An 18384-nucleotide genomic window follows, 5' to 3' on the forward strand; every position below is an offset into this window, starting at 1 on the left:
TTATTCCCTTGGATGGTTTACTTATTTTAAAATTTTCAATCGAACCTACAGTGGCTTCTAAAATTTTGCCTAAACCTGCGTATTCGCTATGAATATATTAGCGTCTTCTGATTGCGCTTGACGACTGATATTCTGGGTATATAGTACTTGTTGAATGGTTGGCTTCATTAATTTAGCTGCTTAGATTTTAGGTAGTAGAATGGTTCCTTTGCAAAATTAACAGTTCACGTCCCAATGTTACTTATCATCGATTCTCCGTCTATTTTTCGATAATATTTTAACCTAATAGAATAAGATTGGTACCGTTATCTTGTCGAAGTTAATCTTCAATCTATTGATCTAATTGAGTTCTCTTCTTCGTAACGCCAACAGCTTTTGATATGTTCTTGCGTTTGTTTGCTGAGGATGGTAAATCGTATGGCAAAGACTCACATCTCAATTGTTCACTTCTGCCGAGTGCACTTAGTTACTAAGGCAGTTAAGGATTCCTCATAATTACGATATCCTTGATATCTAAATTCGCGTGTAACGCCTAAATAACCTATCCGGCTCTTTTTATCCTTGAAGACATCTTTCGTCATTTTTATTGTTTACCCAAGTTTTGGGAATTATCTTGTCGCAAATTTCCAGGTTTAGAGGTTATAAGAAGCATTGACTCAGTAATGAGAAAATATAGCTTAATGATCTGAAAATTTGGTAGAAAATCCGATCAAATAATTGTAACTTGATAGTTTGCACCTCTTGCTTCCTTTGTTTTGAAGAAGAGGGACGACGAATGTCAGAGCGATGGACGTGAACTTCAGGCTTTCACAAGACTTCAGCGGTGCGAAAGGCTTTTACTATGAATGAATATCCATCATCCTTAGGCCCCCCTCGCTCCTGCCATAACGAGAGTAAGGCGTAAGGCAATGACGGTCGCTGACTGTGAATGCGGCCTGCGAGCGACCAGCTCGCCGTCAGGGGTGTGACCTAGAGTATATAACACAGGCCAACAAAAAAAAACTTTTTTTTTGGTGCCGGGAGTTTTTGAGCTGATATTAACAATATTAGTGGTGCTGAATCCAAATATGATATCCGTTTTTATGTAACAGCTCTACTTTTTTAGATACGGTGCATTTTATGATTATATTCTTTCAAATTTTTGATATATTTCAGAAAATATTTTTCAAATTTAAATCAATCTATAAATAAACTAATTGATAATCACTCTGCAGTATTTACTTTGAAAATCACCTTTATACCTTTGAGAAAGGAGTTGGGGAGGATTTGGCGAGTTTGAAGAAGGGGGAGATAGGCGCACAGAGCTGAGGCAGTGGGAAAAGATACAACTAAGGGATGTGGGAAACCCACGGTGGAAAAGGACCTTAGTCATAACTGTAGAATAACGACACGTGGGAAGAATCACAGATAAGTGGAGAAGAGTAAAAAAGGGGGGATAGGGTAAAGAGAGAGTGTGTCTTTGAAAATGGAGAGGCGGGAGTAAGTAAGCAGTAAGGGGATTTCCGAAAACAAATGGTCAAATTCTCAAAGTTTTTGTAAAGTAGCCTCTAAAAATGAGCTCAATTCGAAGAAGCTGTGTAAATCATTGTGATGTGTTTTGTTACATTTGTGGGGAATATACTTTAAAAGAAAATAGGAAAAACATTACAGACTTTGTGAAACGTGCATGCCTAGGATATTTTGGTGTTCAGCTTGGTGACCAAGGTAAAAAGTAGGCACCGCATGTTGTGTGTAAAACATGTACAGAACATCAGCGGTATTGAACTACAGGAAAAAGGAAAAGTTTAAAGTTTGGTGTGACAATGGTTTGGAGAGAACCTACAAACCATATTGACGACTGTTATTTTTGCATGGTAAATGTTTCGGGAATTAATCGAAACAATCGCCACAAATGGAAATATCCAGATTTGCCTTCAGCTAGACACCCGGTACCCCATTCAGAAGAAATCCCGATCCTAATATTTCAGGCATTACGAGATGTATGTGAGGATAAATATGAGCCTGATTCTATTGACGATAGTGACAGTGAATACGAGGCAGTATCAACAAATCCTCAACATCAATCAAGATGAACTAAGCAAACTTGTTAGAGAATTGAACTTACCGAAGAAAGCATCTGAACTACTAGCTTCAAGGATGCATGAAAAGAATTTAATGGAACAAGGTACAAAAAATTAATTTTTATCCCACAATTTAAAAGGATCTGCTACCCCTCTTTACTCAAGAAGACAATCTTACATTTTGTTTAGACGTTAGAGGTTTTCTGAAAAGAATGGGACTACTGCAATATGAAACTAGTAATTGGCGTTTGTTCATTGATAGCTCCAAGCGTAGTTTAAAATGTGTTCTTCACAATGTTAGCAAGTTTGGCTCAATACCAATCGCTCATTCAACTGAAATGAAAGAAGAATATGATACAATAGTATTGGCCTTACAGAAGATAAAATACCAGGGACATCGCTAGGTGATTTGTGTAGATTTAAAATTGGTGAACTTTCTTCTTGGGCAGCAATTTAGCAACACAAAATATCCTTGTTTCTGGTGCCTCTGTGCTAGCAGGGACAGACAAACCACTGGATAAAGGAGTGGTCAAAAGGAGAAAATTTAATTATTGGGTAAAAACATTATTGCTAAGTCTTTGGTGAACGGGAGAAAATCACCTTACCGCCCCTTCATGTTAAACTAGGCTTAATGAAGCAATTTGTAAAGGTTCTTAGCAAGGATGGACCATGCTTCGGCTACATAAGAATAAAAATGCTGCAGATAAGTATAGAAAAACTTAAAGCTGGTAGTTTTGATGGGCCACAAATCAGACACAGATGGGCCACAAAACTGCTTTTGTCAAGCCATTGAATGAGATTTAAAAAAACAGTTGGCTTTCATTTGTTGAGGTAATAAATTTTTTCTGGGAAATCACAAGCGAGAGAAATTATCTTGAGCTGGTAAACAATATGCTCACTAACTTTAAACAACTTGGATGTAATATTAGCATAAAAGTTCACTATACACAGTCACTTAGACTGTTTTCCTGAAAATTTAGGCGACACAAGTGAAAAACAAGGCGAATGATTTCGCCAGGAAATCAAAACAATGTAAGATCGCTACCAAGGAAGTAGGGATAAATATATGATGGCAGATTACTGCTGGTGCTTAAAACGAGACTGTTTTAACAAAGTGCACGCAAGAAAATCGAGCAAAAGGAGCTTCCGTAGTGTTGAGTGACGTTTTTACGTCTTTTTTTTTTCTTTAAATTGTTTTATTTCAGTGAAAAATGTTACTATTTGTATTCAATTGTATTGTAAAACTATTGTAATTGTAGGTGATTTAACATTCCTATAAATAAATCAAGTCTTTATATTTTGTGGGTTTTATCATTTATGTAATATCATCACATTGAAAATTTTTTTACGTAAGTAACAACATATCTGTATCTTGAAAACTAGAGCTGATAGGAAAAAACTAATATCATATTTGGATTCAGCACCCCAATTATCCTTGGAATCAGCTTTAAAAGCTCCGGCACCAAAACCACTGTTGACCTGTGTAATCTTTGGGTGTGACGCGCTGCTGTAGCTCGCGGAAAAGTATTGTATTCCTGGAAAACTGTTGAGCGGACGTTAAAATGAAGCGAATTTTGGCCCTGAAGAACAGCAAAATCGTGCGTTACCCCTGAAAATGATATTACTTCAAAAAATCGGGACAATTTGATGTTATTGCACTTATGCTCTTTGAGCGACCTCTAAATGTTAAATAATTGAGCTGAAATTTTTAGGATATCCATTCTGCACCCCATAGCATATTTTAAGAGGTAGAAATCAAAAATCTGAGAAAAAATAAAAAATAAGTAACACCCTAATACGGAGTTTCAACAGCAATTGAGGTCGTGGAACGCATTCAGAAATGTATCTGAAAATTTTTTAGGAAATATTATGGCTGAAAATTATCACGATCTGGTGGCTATTCTAATTAAATTGTACCAAAAAATGGGCTACAATACGAATTAAAAAAAATATTTTCTCGACCTACACCTTGCCTTTTTCCACCAAACCTCAGCGCTGTTAGAGATGAAGACAGTTCGTTTGATGATGATCGTTTCGACCAAGATGATTTACATTTGGAAAAATAGTACCAAGGAAATTTCAGAAACATGTTAGCAGATTACTGATGGACACTGAACAGGGACTAACCAGATGCTAAACATACGAGAAAATCCTACGAAAGTACCTATTTTTTCACATTTTTAAAAATCGCTATTTATTTGCTTAAATATCCTTGAACCCTTATTTAATTCGGTTGCCCTAAAGAAACTAGACGTGATAAAAAAACTTCTGGGACCAGATTTGGAATAAGAACGAAAAGCACCAGTAGGATCACCCAAAGTCTATAGGACAGAAAAAAGTTTTTTTGTTGACCATTGTATTTAGAGTATAATATGGTAGTTTCCTTCATCAAAGAAAACGAAAGGCATTGATTGCGATTCGTTACCCACCATTAGTGTATTCATAATACACAAATTATTTGGTTTTAGAAATACCGGTTTAGACGAATGGCAAGGGTCAATTTTATCCTCATTTGAAAAAGGCCACATCGGCGCCCATGCGATGCCACTCCGCGTGACGTCACAGGGACCTAGTTTCTATACGAGTAGATAGGAGTTTTACATCGTCTGAGATTACCAATGCATGCATGAGGCACAGAGCTCAGGGAAATATGCCTTAATAATCACCTATTAAAACTGGCTAAGGTCGGAAAGTTTTCTTCGTTTGATAAGATATTAATAATTCTTATTTAACCCAAGCGCCACCAGCTAGCAGGGTACTCTGCTGCCTGATAGCATCCTGCGTCGTATCAGCGCTCAAAGCCTCGCCCCAAGGTCACCTCACTTTGCGGCAGTGGGAATCAGAACGACGTCACACGGAGTTTTCAAAGCATTCATACTTAGCCGTCGCGTATTCGCGCGCTTGAAATTTTTCACTTTTCATTTAATCGCGAAAAATAGATATCGTCATTCGAAAATCTAAGAGTGTGAAATGCCTACTCCAGAAGTAATAATCTTTCGATTTAGGCAATAAATAAATAATAGGAAACCACCCTAATCCTGATGCTCAAAATCGCTCCTCACAATTGTTGCCTTGCAGATTACGTCTAGCGAATATTTATCCCGTAAATTTTCAGAGACGAGAAAACGAGGAAGCGGAGAAGTGAATTTTAGAACGAGTGCCAGAGTAGGTGCGAAGAACGAACGGAAAGGAGGGTTAGAGGGAGATAGCGGGTAAAAGGAAGGCACAATTCCTAAGGATATCGAATGCGCCAGCATTCTAGAGAGGAGTACGAAATACGTTCGAGCCTCGGTCCGAGGCAGGCGAATTCACCGTCACGACCTTGGTGGCTGAAAAAAGACCGTATTTGAATTTCCCTCGTCTCATTACAAGGATTATATACCGTTAGAAAGGGAATACATTCTCCTGCGAAGCGATCGTGGTGGCACAAACTCTGTTGGGATACTTTTTGCCCCCATAGTACGTGTATAATCAATTTAAACAAAACTTTATTAACTTTGTATGTGACTTCATTATCTTTTTGTTACGCTAAAAGTAACTCAAGATATCTTTTGCGCCCCCCTTGAGTTTTTTTCTCTATCCGCTACCGATAGCCTGCATATCGTTAAGTGGATAAAATTTGGGATGCAAAAATTTCCCGAGAAGAAAAAACAAACAGATGGACAATGAAGTGAATTTTAAAAAATGTGGTAAAATTATTTGAATCACGGTAAAAGGTCGGATATTTTTATATTTACTTGTTCGTTTTGTATCCGTGAAGATGAAAATGTACCTCCCTCCTAAAGGCCGTTTTACACGGGACAATTACTTGCACAATCTGGCGTGCGTACGAAAGCACAGTCAAAATTGCGTCGTGTAAAGCGGTTTGAATTGCTAGAACACATGCGAGAATGCGTGGATGTGAGATGGCAAAAGAGCCCCTGTTCTAATTTCGTTCGTGCATTCGTGCAATTCCACGCCATAAAGAGAAATTAATGAAGTTCTAACCTGCGCAATTACGTGCCCCGTGTAAAAAGGTGTCAATGTATTTCGCGGTGTCTTCTACAGTATTTTATGGGCAGGGACGCCGACTTACAAAAAATATTGGGGAGGGGGCCCAAACCGGGGATCTTGCCCCGGGGAATTTTATAAGTATGAGTTTTAAGTTTTTTAAGTATTTTAGAAGAATCATATGATCAACATTAGAACCCTGATATCTCGAAACTCGATATCTGGAAACTCCGGGGATAATCGACAAGCCTGACACATTTTTTCCTCACACCTATAACGAATTTTTGAGGGGGCTCGGGCCCCCTCAGGCCCCATGGAGTCGGCGCCACTGCTTATGGGTGCAGTTCCCATAGTTCGCATCACGTTAAATATCAAAGCGACACTTCTTAGTGTCTAATTATGATCGCTGGATGTTTGTGACATTACTGGTATAGCCCGAGAGAAAGTAGTTCGGGAGAAACGAATTGTAATTTTCAGTCATGAATAGCCTCTAATCTGCATAGAAATGCGCTATTTACAAGCGTAATTAGGGAGCCGAGGTTGCGAAATGATTATTCATCTATCACAATGGAATCAGGCTGGCTGTGGGTATGTTGCAGCAATCCCTCTCAGAATGCCTTTCCAACGCAATGCCTATATTAATCGCCTCGAGAGGAATTCGACTCTTACTGTTCATTCGTCTCGTGAGTGCTGACGGAGTCGGCCTGTCCAATGGCAAAATATCTCTTCTCTGCGAATTCCCTCCTCTTATATGTGCTTTTCTTACGGCTAACCTGTGCTTATCATCCTGATTCATATACTTCGACATGCGTGATTCCTTTTGACGAATTTAGGGGAAGGAATCCTTTCAACCGCACTATAGGATACGGCTTTACCAGAGTGGAGGAGGACTCACAGACGAAAAATCAGAGCTACGTGAAGAACCACATTGAAGATGCATCCGGAAAACGATTTGGTTCAAATTATTCGCGTAAGTAGGGAAAATATTAATGTCTTGTTAATTAAATATAATTACCCAGGAGCAGGGGCGCAGCCAGGAATTAAGGCTAGGGGGGGTGGGCTAATAATGGGGGGGTTGAGGGTATTGCATACCCGCCAGGGTAAGCGGGAGGTGCGGAGGCCTTCCGCCGGAAAAAATTAAGATAAATGGATCATAATGGTGATTTTTATGGCCTTCTCAGTGATATTTTATTAATCCTCACACTATTCTAGAAGCAAGTTTTATCCCCCAAACACCCCCCCTCGCTGGGCCACTGCCGAGGAGTGACTTCCTGCTCCTGCAAATTCCATGGAGTTATAATGGTGCCTCGTTCAGTTAAGTTAAAAAGCAGGGGGATCGGGTTGGTGTGGAGTCCTGAGAGTCGGCTTAATTACTCTCTGTTGACCCAGGTTCAAATATCGGCGTAGGTAGAGAATTTTCAGGAGTCGCCTGATTCCTGCTTGGGTTGTGTGTTGAGGGTCATTCAAGTCCGTCGAATGGGGCATTATGCCGTCGTCCCATTGGCGCCTTTCGATTGAATCGCAGGCTAATGCCTACGCCGGGTTTCTCTCCATCCTTACTTCCCTCCCCTTCCCACGTGACTCAAATGACGTAAGCCATCGGTCGCCTCTTATGAATGCCATACCGTACCGCGCCGTTCCATGCCTATTATTAATTAGATGGTGGCATTAATAGAAAACAAAAATTGCAAATATTTTGTCTCGGATTACTTTAAAATAACTTGTTTTTCGAGATTTAATGCTGGTTAGTATTATAAGTGAATATAAACTTAACTCTTATGTGGGGATGAAACATCAACATAATATAATAAATCGGCGACATTTGCACCACCCAGTTGCATGCTTATCCAATCTCTATTCTGACTTTGCGGGGAGCTGTAAGAACAAAGGAAAGTGTGTTACTGAGAATGTACACCAAAAACTACGGTTCTTTTTTTTTCAATTCAAATATTGTGTCAGAGTTCAAATCGACCCTTGGCAGACACGTAGCCAGAAATTTGCTTCTGGGGGCGGGGGTGCTTGGGAATCAGGGGGGGATACAGGATTTCTTTCTGGGGGGGGGGGGGGGCCACAAGCAAGGCCGTATCCAGGATTTTGTTCTGGGGAGGGCACAAGGATACCTCATGATACAAAACAAATGCAATGATAATGGGACCGTATTAAAAATCTTGCATAATCTTTAAGGATTTTGGGGGGCACGTGCCCCTGTGCCCCCCGCCCCCAGATCCGCCTATGTTGGGAAGTACACAGGTTGCCTGCACAGATGTTTTTGTTTTCAATTTGCACGCACTGCTATAAATATAGTTGACATTATGTTGAAAGCTAAATTTATCGTTAGTTATTGCTATGTAATATGAAATTTAACTTTATTGTAAAATAGAGTGGTAGAGTATAGCTGCTCCTAGCCTCGTGTTTTCCTAAGCGGATGTGTATTGCAGGCAGTTGCTGCAAGGTAAAAATTTTGGGGAAGAGGAAAAGGGGAGGCCACTAAAGCCATTCCCCCCTGGCCACGTCCCTGATACTCGTAGGCGCAGCGGATTCACTTTCGAGGGCATATTCTCGCTTTCATTTCCCCCAATTCGGTCCATCGGCCTCCAAACTTATGTCTCAAAAAATACTTCACTTCCGATTTCCCTCAGCCACCTTGGAGTTTAAAGTCTCCCCCCCTGGCTACTGGCCTGCCCTCGGCAATTTTACAATTAGAGCTAAATTCAGTTTTTCCATTTTCAAAGTCGCTGTGGTTCTATTTGTAATAGAAAAATAATCATTCATGCATCATATTTTCTCCAAAGCAATCAAAATTTAATCTTAAGTCTTACATCAGTGGAGTGGTGCAGTGAGGGGGGGGATTTTGGGGGATAAAACCCCCCCCAGAGCTCAGAGAAATTTTTAATTTTAATCCATTTTACTTAATTAGATTAGTATTACAAATAGAATAGCGTAAGGATAAATAAATTATCCCTCAGAAAGCCGTAAAATTCAGCATTTTGAACTGTTTATCTTAAAATTCGGCAATTTATTAATTTCGCACCTACCGCTTATCCTGGTGGGTATTCCATACCCCCACACACCTCGGTTTTAGTTGCAACTAAACCCCCCCCCCCCCCCAGCCTTAATTCCTAGCTGCGCCCTTGCATCAGTGATTCTCATATGCTCCCTTGTGACTCAGAAGTCATTTTAAAATGGTTTAGTTAGATAAAGGCAATTGTGAGTAATCCAGGAAAATTCTTTCTAATCTGGGCAGCATAATCCAATATTTTGAAAATTTTGAAATTTACTAGCCTTTAGTTGACCTGCTTGAATACCTCAGCTACTTTCGTACTGGAAAGGAAGTTAGCCATGGGTACTGCCTGTTGGAAGGAAATTCTTGACCATGGTTTAAATTTATGCTAAGGTTATTGCATAATTATTATCTTGACCTTGGCATTGTTACGATGGGATCCAAGTCCACCCAAGGCCGTCATCAAGAAAACAACTGAGCCGGGTCAAAATGCATAACTAGAATCATCATTTTGTTGAGGGGAGGGGGGGGGGGGGCAATTACGTTACCAAGAAGTACCACAGTTGGTCTTCTCAAGGCGCGGTCAGTTTGGCCAAAATTTTTTTAAATTTGGAAATATGGGTGCATTTCCAGGTGCCTACAAATGTGTTTTTATCAAGAAGCATACTACTGAAAAATTCAGTTCGGCAAGTCAGCAATTTAAGGTTTGAATTCACCGAATCTTGGTTAAAAACTCAAAGATGCAGAAAATTTTCCTATCTCAAAGAGGCAATGTTTCCTATTTTTAAGCATTCTGCCACTGTATTGTTTCAAAACCTGAAGAAAAAGGAGCGAAGATGAAAGCTGCTTAAGGCTAGTGCTGAAGAGCTAACCCTTATTTCATTTGTTATGTGTTTACAATTGCACTCACATATTGAATAAATGAATTTACATGTGTCATAAGAGATATTTAGAATTTAAAGCTGCATGTTCCTCCCATACCAAATTTAAGGAAGCATAAGAAGCTATCACCCAAACATGGGCTTCCCTGAAAAATCTGTGGAAATTTCTAGAATCCTTCTAAAGTTTTCATTTCTAATCCTACTCTCATTGTGTGGTTTTCTTTTGTGGCCAGAAATTGTTCAGTAGAGTCTGAAATATTGTTATTCCAGTCAGAGCCGTCCACAGGGGAAGAGGGGGGGGGGGGGGGGGGGGGGAATGGGGCAGACTGTCTCGGGCCACTGAGTTATGGTGCCAATAATTTAGATTTGTAAAAGTTCAAATGCTATTTCTCTTTGGGGGAGGGGAACCTCATACCCAATTTCTACCCCGGGCTGCAAGAAGTGCGTGGGCGGCCCTGATTCTAGTTTTTCCTGGTGTCATTTTGATCTTCTTTGATTCTTTTTTATCTTATTAGCAAAAATATATCCTGTGTTTTTTTTATTCTATCTCATTTTGATGCCTCACAATGCAGAACTAGATTTTATAAGTTGTTCCGCTTCTTCCAAATGAATGAGTCAGTATCCAGTGGCACAGCAAGGGGGGATTTTGGGGGATAAAACCCCCCCAGAGCTCAGAGACACTTTTAAGTTTAATCCACTTTACTTAATTGGATTAATATTATCTACTAATAGAATAGTGTAAGGATAAATAAAATATCCATCAGAAAGGCTTAAAACTCACCATTTTGAATCGTTTATGTTAAAATTCCGCAATTTATTAATCTCGCACCTACCGCTTATCCTGGTCGGTAGTCCATACCACCACACACCCTGGTATTAATTGCATCTTAAACCTCCCCCCCCCAGCCTTAATTCCTGGCTGCACCCCTGTCAGTATCAAAATGCATTCAGATTTAGCAAGAGAATTCTTATGTTTCAAATTTGCCCCATATGGCTAACAATAATGTTTTCTCTTCTAATGTACCAAAGAAACTACTGTGCGATGAACAATAAAAGTAATGTCTTTGCCTTCAATGTGAAGCCTTGGTTATATTATATCATTTATTTCTGCCATTAATCATTAACTTTATCAGCCAGATTTAAATTCCTTTTGGTCACCCTTCACTGCCAGATTTAATTCAAACCCTTTAACTTAGCTAGCCCATACAGGTATGCCAGGGTCCAAGTTAGGCTTTTTCATCATGCCCATTCAGGCACACTAGGCATTTCCAGGTTTAGTGCTCAAGTGATATTTAGTGTCTTGCTTAATTCATTACGGCGACGGTCATTTTACAGTAAGATTAATGAAAATGAAGTGCCTTTATATTGCTTGTGTTATTCTCATTTTAAATAGCACTCATCAGGATTTTTCTCCTACTTTTAGGAGCAGAGGTCCTTTCTTTGGTCCAGAATAGGAGGGCATTTCCCAACCTACCAGCCCTTCCACCATTTGCACCTGTCCATACAGCAGCTGGTGAGATGTGCAGAAATCACAGCAAGATATTCCTCAAGGAAATCCAGGAGTTAAAAATGTGGGCCCTTAAAAGTAGGTTGATGAAAGAACTTTGATCAGGTTTCTAGTTGGGTTGAAAGATCCACAATAGCCCAGGCATGTAGCCAGGAGCGGAGCTTAAGGGGCTTCAGCTAATGCCACCTGGCATTACATAGATCAGCCCTCCTCATCCCCTCAAAAAATTTTTTCCTTGGTGGCAAAAGGGTAGTTTCCTATTTTTTTTATTGCCTAAATTGAAAGATTATTACTCCTGGAGCATGTATTTCATGGGTTTAGATTTTTAAATGACGATATCTATTTTTCACGATTAAATGAAAAGGGAAACTTTTCAAGCATGTGAAAACGTGACGGCTAAGTGTGAATGCTGGGAAAAGCCCTTGTGACTTCATTCTGGTTTCCGGCTGCCGCTGTGTGAGGCCCCCCTGGTGCAAGGCTATGAACGCCACTACAATGCAGGCTGCTAGCAGGTAGCAGAGTACCCTGCTAGCAGGTAGCGCCTGGCTTAAATATGGATTATTACTACCTTACCAAACGAAGGAAACTTTCCGACCTCAGATAATTTTAATAAGTGATTATTAAGAGATGTTTCCCTGAGCTCTGTGCCTCATGCATGCATTGGTAATCTCAGATGATGTAAAACTCCTGACTACTCGTATAGTATCTAGGCCCCTGTGACGTCAAGTGGAGTGGAATCGCATGGGCGCCAATCTGGCCTTTTTCAAATGAGGTTAAAATTGACCATTAACATTCGTCTAAACTGGGATTTCTAAAACCAAATAATTTGCATATTACAAATACACTAATGGTGGGTAACGAATTGCAATTAATGCCTTTCATTTTCTTTGATGAAGGAAGCTACCGTATTGAAAAACTGGTTTCATTGACATTTTCCTTCCAACTCTAATTGTCATTTGAATTTCTTGTCTTTGGATATAAATATATTATTACTTATTATAAAATGGCCAAGATGAGTTTTCCACTGATGCTTAGGAAATGGCTGTGGTTGAGGTCTTACACTCAGCAACACTTGGAAGCCTGCCTTAGCCACTATAGTGGAGTCTAGGCTAGTGTCCTCTGTCCTCCAACTTTGACCCTTTCACTGCTGTTCAATCTCCGAAAACCTTCTCCTCACATGCGGCAAAAAGGTTAAAATGCATTTTGTGGGGTCATGGAGCAGGTACTTCCAGCATGGGCGTAGTACACCCTCCGAAGGGTCGCTAATCCGGGACCCTTTCCTCGCTGGCCCCTCTCTTCGACCCTCCGAGCGGGGGAACACCCTCCCCAAAAGTGACCGCTCTGACTGCCATTTGAAAATCTATCAATCAATCCGATCATCAAAAAATGATTGTTTGCATCGCACTTCTGCCGATCAAGCAATCAAGAACGTCTTTGAACCGTGTTTCTGCGATGAAAAATAATGATTTTGTTAACTTTGCTAAAATGGCCATTTTCCAGTGGTCTGCAGCCACGTTTTTAGCAAAGTTAACAAAATCGTTGATAGATTTTCAAAATGCAGCCAGAGGCGGTCACTTTTGGGGAGTGAGGTCCCTTGCTCGGAGGGTCGAAGAGAGGTGCCAGTGAGGGTGAGCTCGTCGAGGAAAGGGTCCCGGATTAGCGACCCTTCGGAGTGCTTCGGCAAAAGTGCTGAGCGCATGGCAAGGAGGAAAAAAAAGTACGTTCACCGCAGCTTGCGGTGTGAACGTACCAGGTATGTTCACAGCAGTGAAAGGGTTAAGAATAAGAACTACCTTATTGGGGCTACCCTAAATTGAAAACTAATGGCAAACAGGAGTTTTTGGGGGAGGAATGAAAAATATTTCAGTATTTTCTCATGCAGCACACATCTTCATATAAGATACACAATTGTTTTGGGGCAATGAATTAGGAAAAATGTTATTTGCAAAAAATTTACCTGCTCTACTTAATGGAAAAACTACAGAATTTACATCATTAAAATGGAGTAATATTCTGTTTTCCATTGGTAAGAGAGGAAAGATGTTAATTTTAGAATAGACATAATTCTCATCACCATACACCCTAGTGGGTGGAGCAAGAAACATGCGGCAGGGTATGTAATTGCTCATTCAGAGCTTTCTGATTACATTGTTATTATGCTCCTTTACATAAACTAAACATACCATTGCAATGGAAATGCCCAGTTACATAAGCATTCTTAAGTATTATGCAAACGTTATTTTTATGCTACCAAAAAGGAAAAAAAGGTGCATTTTGATGCACGAGAAAATACGGTATTTTGATTCCAAAATCCCACGGATTAGATGAAATTACAATAACCATGTTTGTTTGGTAAAAAATTATTGTATGTTTCAATGCAAAGTTTCACATTCATTTTTTATATTGCCATTTTTTTCCCTCCAATAGTGTATGATGCTTCTGCCAAAATCCCATCAGGCCTTCTGAATGGAAATGTAAATCAGTATGGTGATTTTGATGAGTGCATCAAAATAGATGAAGTTGTGGATCAAAATATCTACTCATTGAAAGATGGGCACATACAAGGAAAGTATTGCATGTCCTATATTGATGTCAAGGCCCATGACCCCCAAAACTTAGAGCTCTTGGATCTCCTTCAGTCACATTACATGATCAGAAGCAATTTAAGTGATGTAAGTATACTAATACATATTTTTTTATTCCAACCAGCCGCCAGCCTTATCGACTTACTGCCAGAACCAGGGGTGGATTCAGCATCAAATTTAGGGGGGAGTTCATGACCTGGGTCAGGGGAGTATGGAATACCCCCAGGGAGAGAGACGATCTCCTGTGCAAATTTTTTCAGGGAGTGCTATGCTCTATGATGAGTACTACTCAAATTTTGCTCACGTTTGGGGCTTGTAGCCATGCATTTGCATGTACACTCCCTGTACTCCTTCACAAGGATGCAAAAACTATTAAAATAATAAAAATTAAAAACTTTTGATGAAATTTGGAGAATGATGACCCCTGTGACCTGAATCTGTCACTGGCCAGAAGAGCAGCTCAATTTTTGACTTAGATGTACATACCAACTACGTTGCATCACAAATCTCAGGAGAAGAAAGTAGATTTGCAATTTTTTTGCAGTGTGGGATAGCAGGAGTTGCCATTCATAATTTTAACCTGAAATGAAGTGCCTTTTAATTCTAATTTATGGAATGAAATTTTTTCCATCCATCTTTTTCTTCCGGTCATTTTAGGACTGTCGGTATAAATTTAACACCTAGGGTACCTATTCCTTGATTTGTTCCAAATTTAATATTTATTGGAAAAAAATTCGTTCAGGTACCATTTAAAAATCTATTTTAGAAATTTGAAAGTCAAGTCACTTAATAATACCAATTGCAAGTCCTTGTGCACTATGATGTTGTTGACTGTGGGACTTTAAAGAAGCGTTGGAATTCTTGCTTTTGAAAGGAGTCTTTGGCACTACCATCTGATATAGTATGTGGTTCAGTCTACCATCATTGTAATGACTTAACACTCCAATGGTTGCTGTGCAAGTGACGCTAAAGTGTAGCGTCCCATTTATTGTCTGGCACCAAAACAAATGACACACTAAATTAAATATACAAAGTTACAAACAATAACAATGACAATATATCACAATCATCATCAAGAGACATTAGAGTTTTAATACCAACCCAGCTATCCCTCTTGAAAGCAGTGTGTCAAACTTCAAGGTACCTTTATGGGAGCTGTGGCAGCTTGTCAGATGAAATGAATGAAGTGCCACTTTACCAATGTATAAGGGGAATATTTAAAAGAATATCAATGTTTTCTTAGTGTGGAATTTTCAAGAATCTATATTTATTTTTTATTGTAAATTATTTACATGCAAAGTGACCGAGAATCATTAGCAAAATGCTCCCCCTGAATAATTTTCAAGTTGTTTGGTAAATGTAGGGCCCACTCTGCCACTTAACTTGGGAGTATGGTGAGAGAGGGTTAAGCAAGGGAAACGAGCATTTGAGGCCGAGTTGCATTGTTGGTTGCTATTGACCCTTAACCCTGGTTACATGGGCGTACCCAGCGAGGGGCAGGAGGGGGCAGCTGCCCTCCCCCCACTCCCCAAAAGCAAAAATCGCAAATGTCTTTAAGGAAAATAATATTTTTTCAAGCAAATAATTTTAAGAACTAATAAGGAGCTGCTACAGTTTCCTTAAAATGTTGATTTCATTCACCTTTTCCATGCTTAAATCTTACCAACAACTTGAACAACCATTGGCTTTGCCCCCTCTAGTTTTGATCCTGAGGACGCCCTTGCCTTGTTAACTAAATTATTAACCCTTAACTGCACGAATAAAAAAAATTCTTTATAAGAAATGACCAGAAATGCTTCGATTAGGTGCTACATTTTAATAACTTTTTCTATTATTTTGTAATTTTCAGGAAAATTTTAATGCGTATCACATATATGATACATATCAAACGGACAACACATTTTATCAACAACTTTTACATTTAATAGATATGTATCACATATGATACACACACTCATTGAAAACTTCACATTGGCGCCCATGCCTTTATTAATTATTATACATACACAGGGGCGGATCCAGGATTTTTTTCTGGGAGGGGCACAAGCAAGGCCGTATCCAGGATTTTTTGTTCTGGGGGGCACAAGGATACCTCGTAATACAAAACGAACGCAATGATAATGGGACCGCATTAAAAATCTTGCATATTTTTGAGGGTCTGGGGGGGGCACGTGCCCCCGTGCCCCCCCCCTGGATCCGCCTATGTACATACATGATATATAGATATCACTTGGAGAAATCCTCTCTCTTGTTTCACATGCAGGAGCTGACTTCCTTCAATATAATTAGAATCTGATCGCCTTTGGCACCTGCTGACTGATTCAAGAACTACATAGTATATAGTATCCTAGCCCATCACTCAAAATGATTGAATGATCAAAATGATTAAATCAGTTGATGGAGTCAGTGGCACAGCGAGGGGGTTTTTGGGGGTTAAAACCCCCCCCCCAAGAGCTCAGAGAAATTTTTAAATTTAATCCATTTTACTTATTTGGATCAGTATTACTTATAGAAAAGTGTTAGGATTAATCAAATATCCATCAGGAGGACGTAAAACTCGCCATTTTGAACCATTTATCTTAAAATTTTTCCAAAGGAGGGCCCTCGCAACTCCTGCTTACCCTGGCGGGTATGCAATACCCCCACACCCCTAAGTATTATTTGTGCCTAAACCCCCCCCTAGCCTTAATTCTTCGCTGTGCCCCTGGATGGAGTCACTCAAGGATGGACTTGAATTATCAAAATTGAATCCTTGAAAAGAATCACTTTGTCCATCTCTAACTAGCACCCAAAAAACATTCCTCTACCTATATTTTTTAAATTGTCAAGCCTTCTTCAATATGATCAGATAAAAATTAGATTCAATACGTTGAGATGCCCTTCTTCACGATTACCTGCATTTATTTTTTTCATTCACAAAAATCAAGTTGTGGTATTTTCTATTCCAGCCAGGTCATAGACTTCCAAGATTGTCCTCCATTAATTGGGGATTTTGTGTTCCATCATCATGCTCAGCCAAAGATTTAGAAGTTTCAGTGAATGATGTTGTGGACAATTATGTGTCTGGATTTGACTTAAAATTGTCTGTGACTGTTAACCCAGAGATGTGCTACACCAAACATTCATGGAAGGAGCAAATAAATGCAGCATCAATTTTTTGTTTGTGAGTACATTTTTGTAGTACATATCTTCTAATTTTCCCTAAATTTGCTTGTAATAAATATTTATTTTTCAAGTACAAAGATATGGTCCCAAGTTACAGGTTACATACTTATGATATTTGTAGGCTCTCATGGAAGGACCCTGGAAGCTCTTTACAAAGGAAGTTTAAGATACATTAATAAGTATGCTTTGTGTATTGACTTTAAAAATATGTTCTTCAAGACACTGAGTTTGAGACATTTTTTCTTATTTCTTCCAAATGGTGGCCTAATTTTTATTTCTTTGTCCAAAAGGAGCTGAAATTAATGCCATTTATGCTGGCGTGCCCATAGGCATGCATCAAACGGAGCTTTTTCCCTTTTCCCATATTGGCACTCCTGGCATTTGAAGATTAATCATTATCAATTGATTTGATTCTTTATATAGTGTAAAACAACTGATATTTTATGAGAGAAAAAAAGAACATGTATGTATCTAGTTTTGAGGTTAGACCTTGTCAAATCCCCAGACGGCACAGAACCCTCCGTATCTAATTCGTATGTACATAGTACCCATTGACTAAGGGGATACTGTGCCGCTCCGTCGCTTTTCGTCAATGGATACATACCATTCGCGGCCTGTCGACGAAGCGCGTACGCAGCATGTGAATGTCCGCTACTAAGCACGTACGATTGGATACATAGCGCGCAGGAACACGGCACTCAGGCTAATCTCAATCGATTAGGTCGAAATTAGTTATATCGTAACTCGCACGATCGAAAAATGTATCGAACGCAACACAATCGATAACTACCGACCGTAGCGAGAACCTTGATACGAATGAATTGTAAGTTCTCAATAGGTAAATAACACCATATCATGAATTCTAATTACCATGAAAGACTCACGACCGACAAAGTTTTTGTCGGTTGTGAGTTTTTCATGGTAATTAGAATTCATGATATAGTATTATTTACCCATTGAGAACTTACAAAACTTACTCGGCCACTTAAATAACTCTGCGAAAAATGAGATTCTCACGGCTAATTCACGCACCACCAGCATCCAGCATTGTTAAGTGGCTCGTACTTACTTGGAAACCTTGAGATGTTAATGAGAGTAAATTCTTATTAATTTTGACACTAAATAAGACATCACATAGCCCACGAGCATTAAAAAGCTTACCCTAAAGCCTGACGAAATAAGATTTTTAAATAAA

At 39.4% G+C, this 18384-nt stretch overlaps 1 protein-coding gene across 1 annotated transcript in view; it reads left to right on the forward strand.

Moving 5' to 3' along the window:
- The first annotated feature begins 6754 nt into the window (after window positions 1-6754).
- Window positions 6755-18384, forward strand: part of LOC124162717 (nose resistant to fluoxetine protein 6-like) — a 34628-nt gene continuing 22998 nt past the window's right edge. The window contains exons 1-4 of the mRNA XM_046539328.1: window positions 6755-7020; window positions 11356-11517; window positions 13867-14111; window positions 16973-17187. Of these exons, the coding sequence (XP_046395284.1) occupies window positions 6762-7020; window positions 11356-11517; window positions 13867-14111; window positions 16973-17187 (881 nt within the window). The 5' untranslated portion in view covers window positions 6755-6761. The remainder of the gene's footprint in view (window positions 7021-11355; window positions 11518-13866; window positions 14112-16972; window positions 17188-18384) is intronic.

Source organism: Ischnura elegans, chromosome 7 (genome assembly GCF_921293095.1).
Source record: "Ischnura elegans chromosome 7, ioIscEleg1.1, whole genome shotgun sequence".
Lineage (NCBI taxonomy): Eukaryota > Metazoa > Arthropoda > Insecta > Odonata > Coenagrionidae > Ischnura > Ischnura elegans.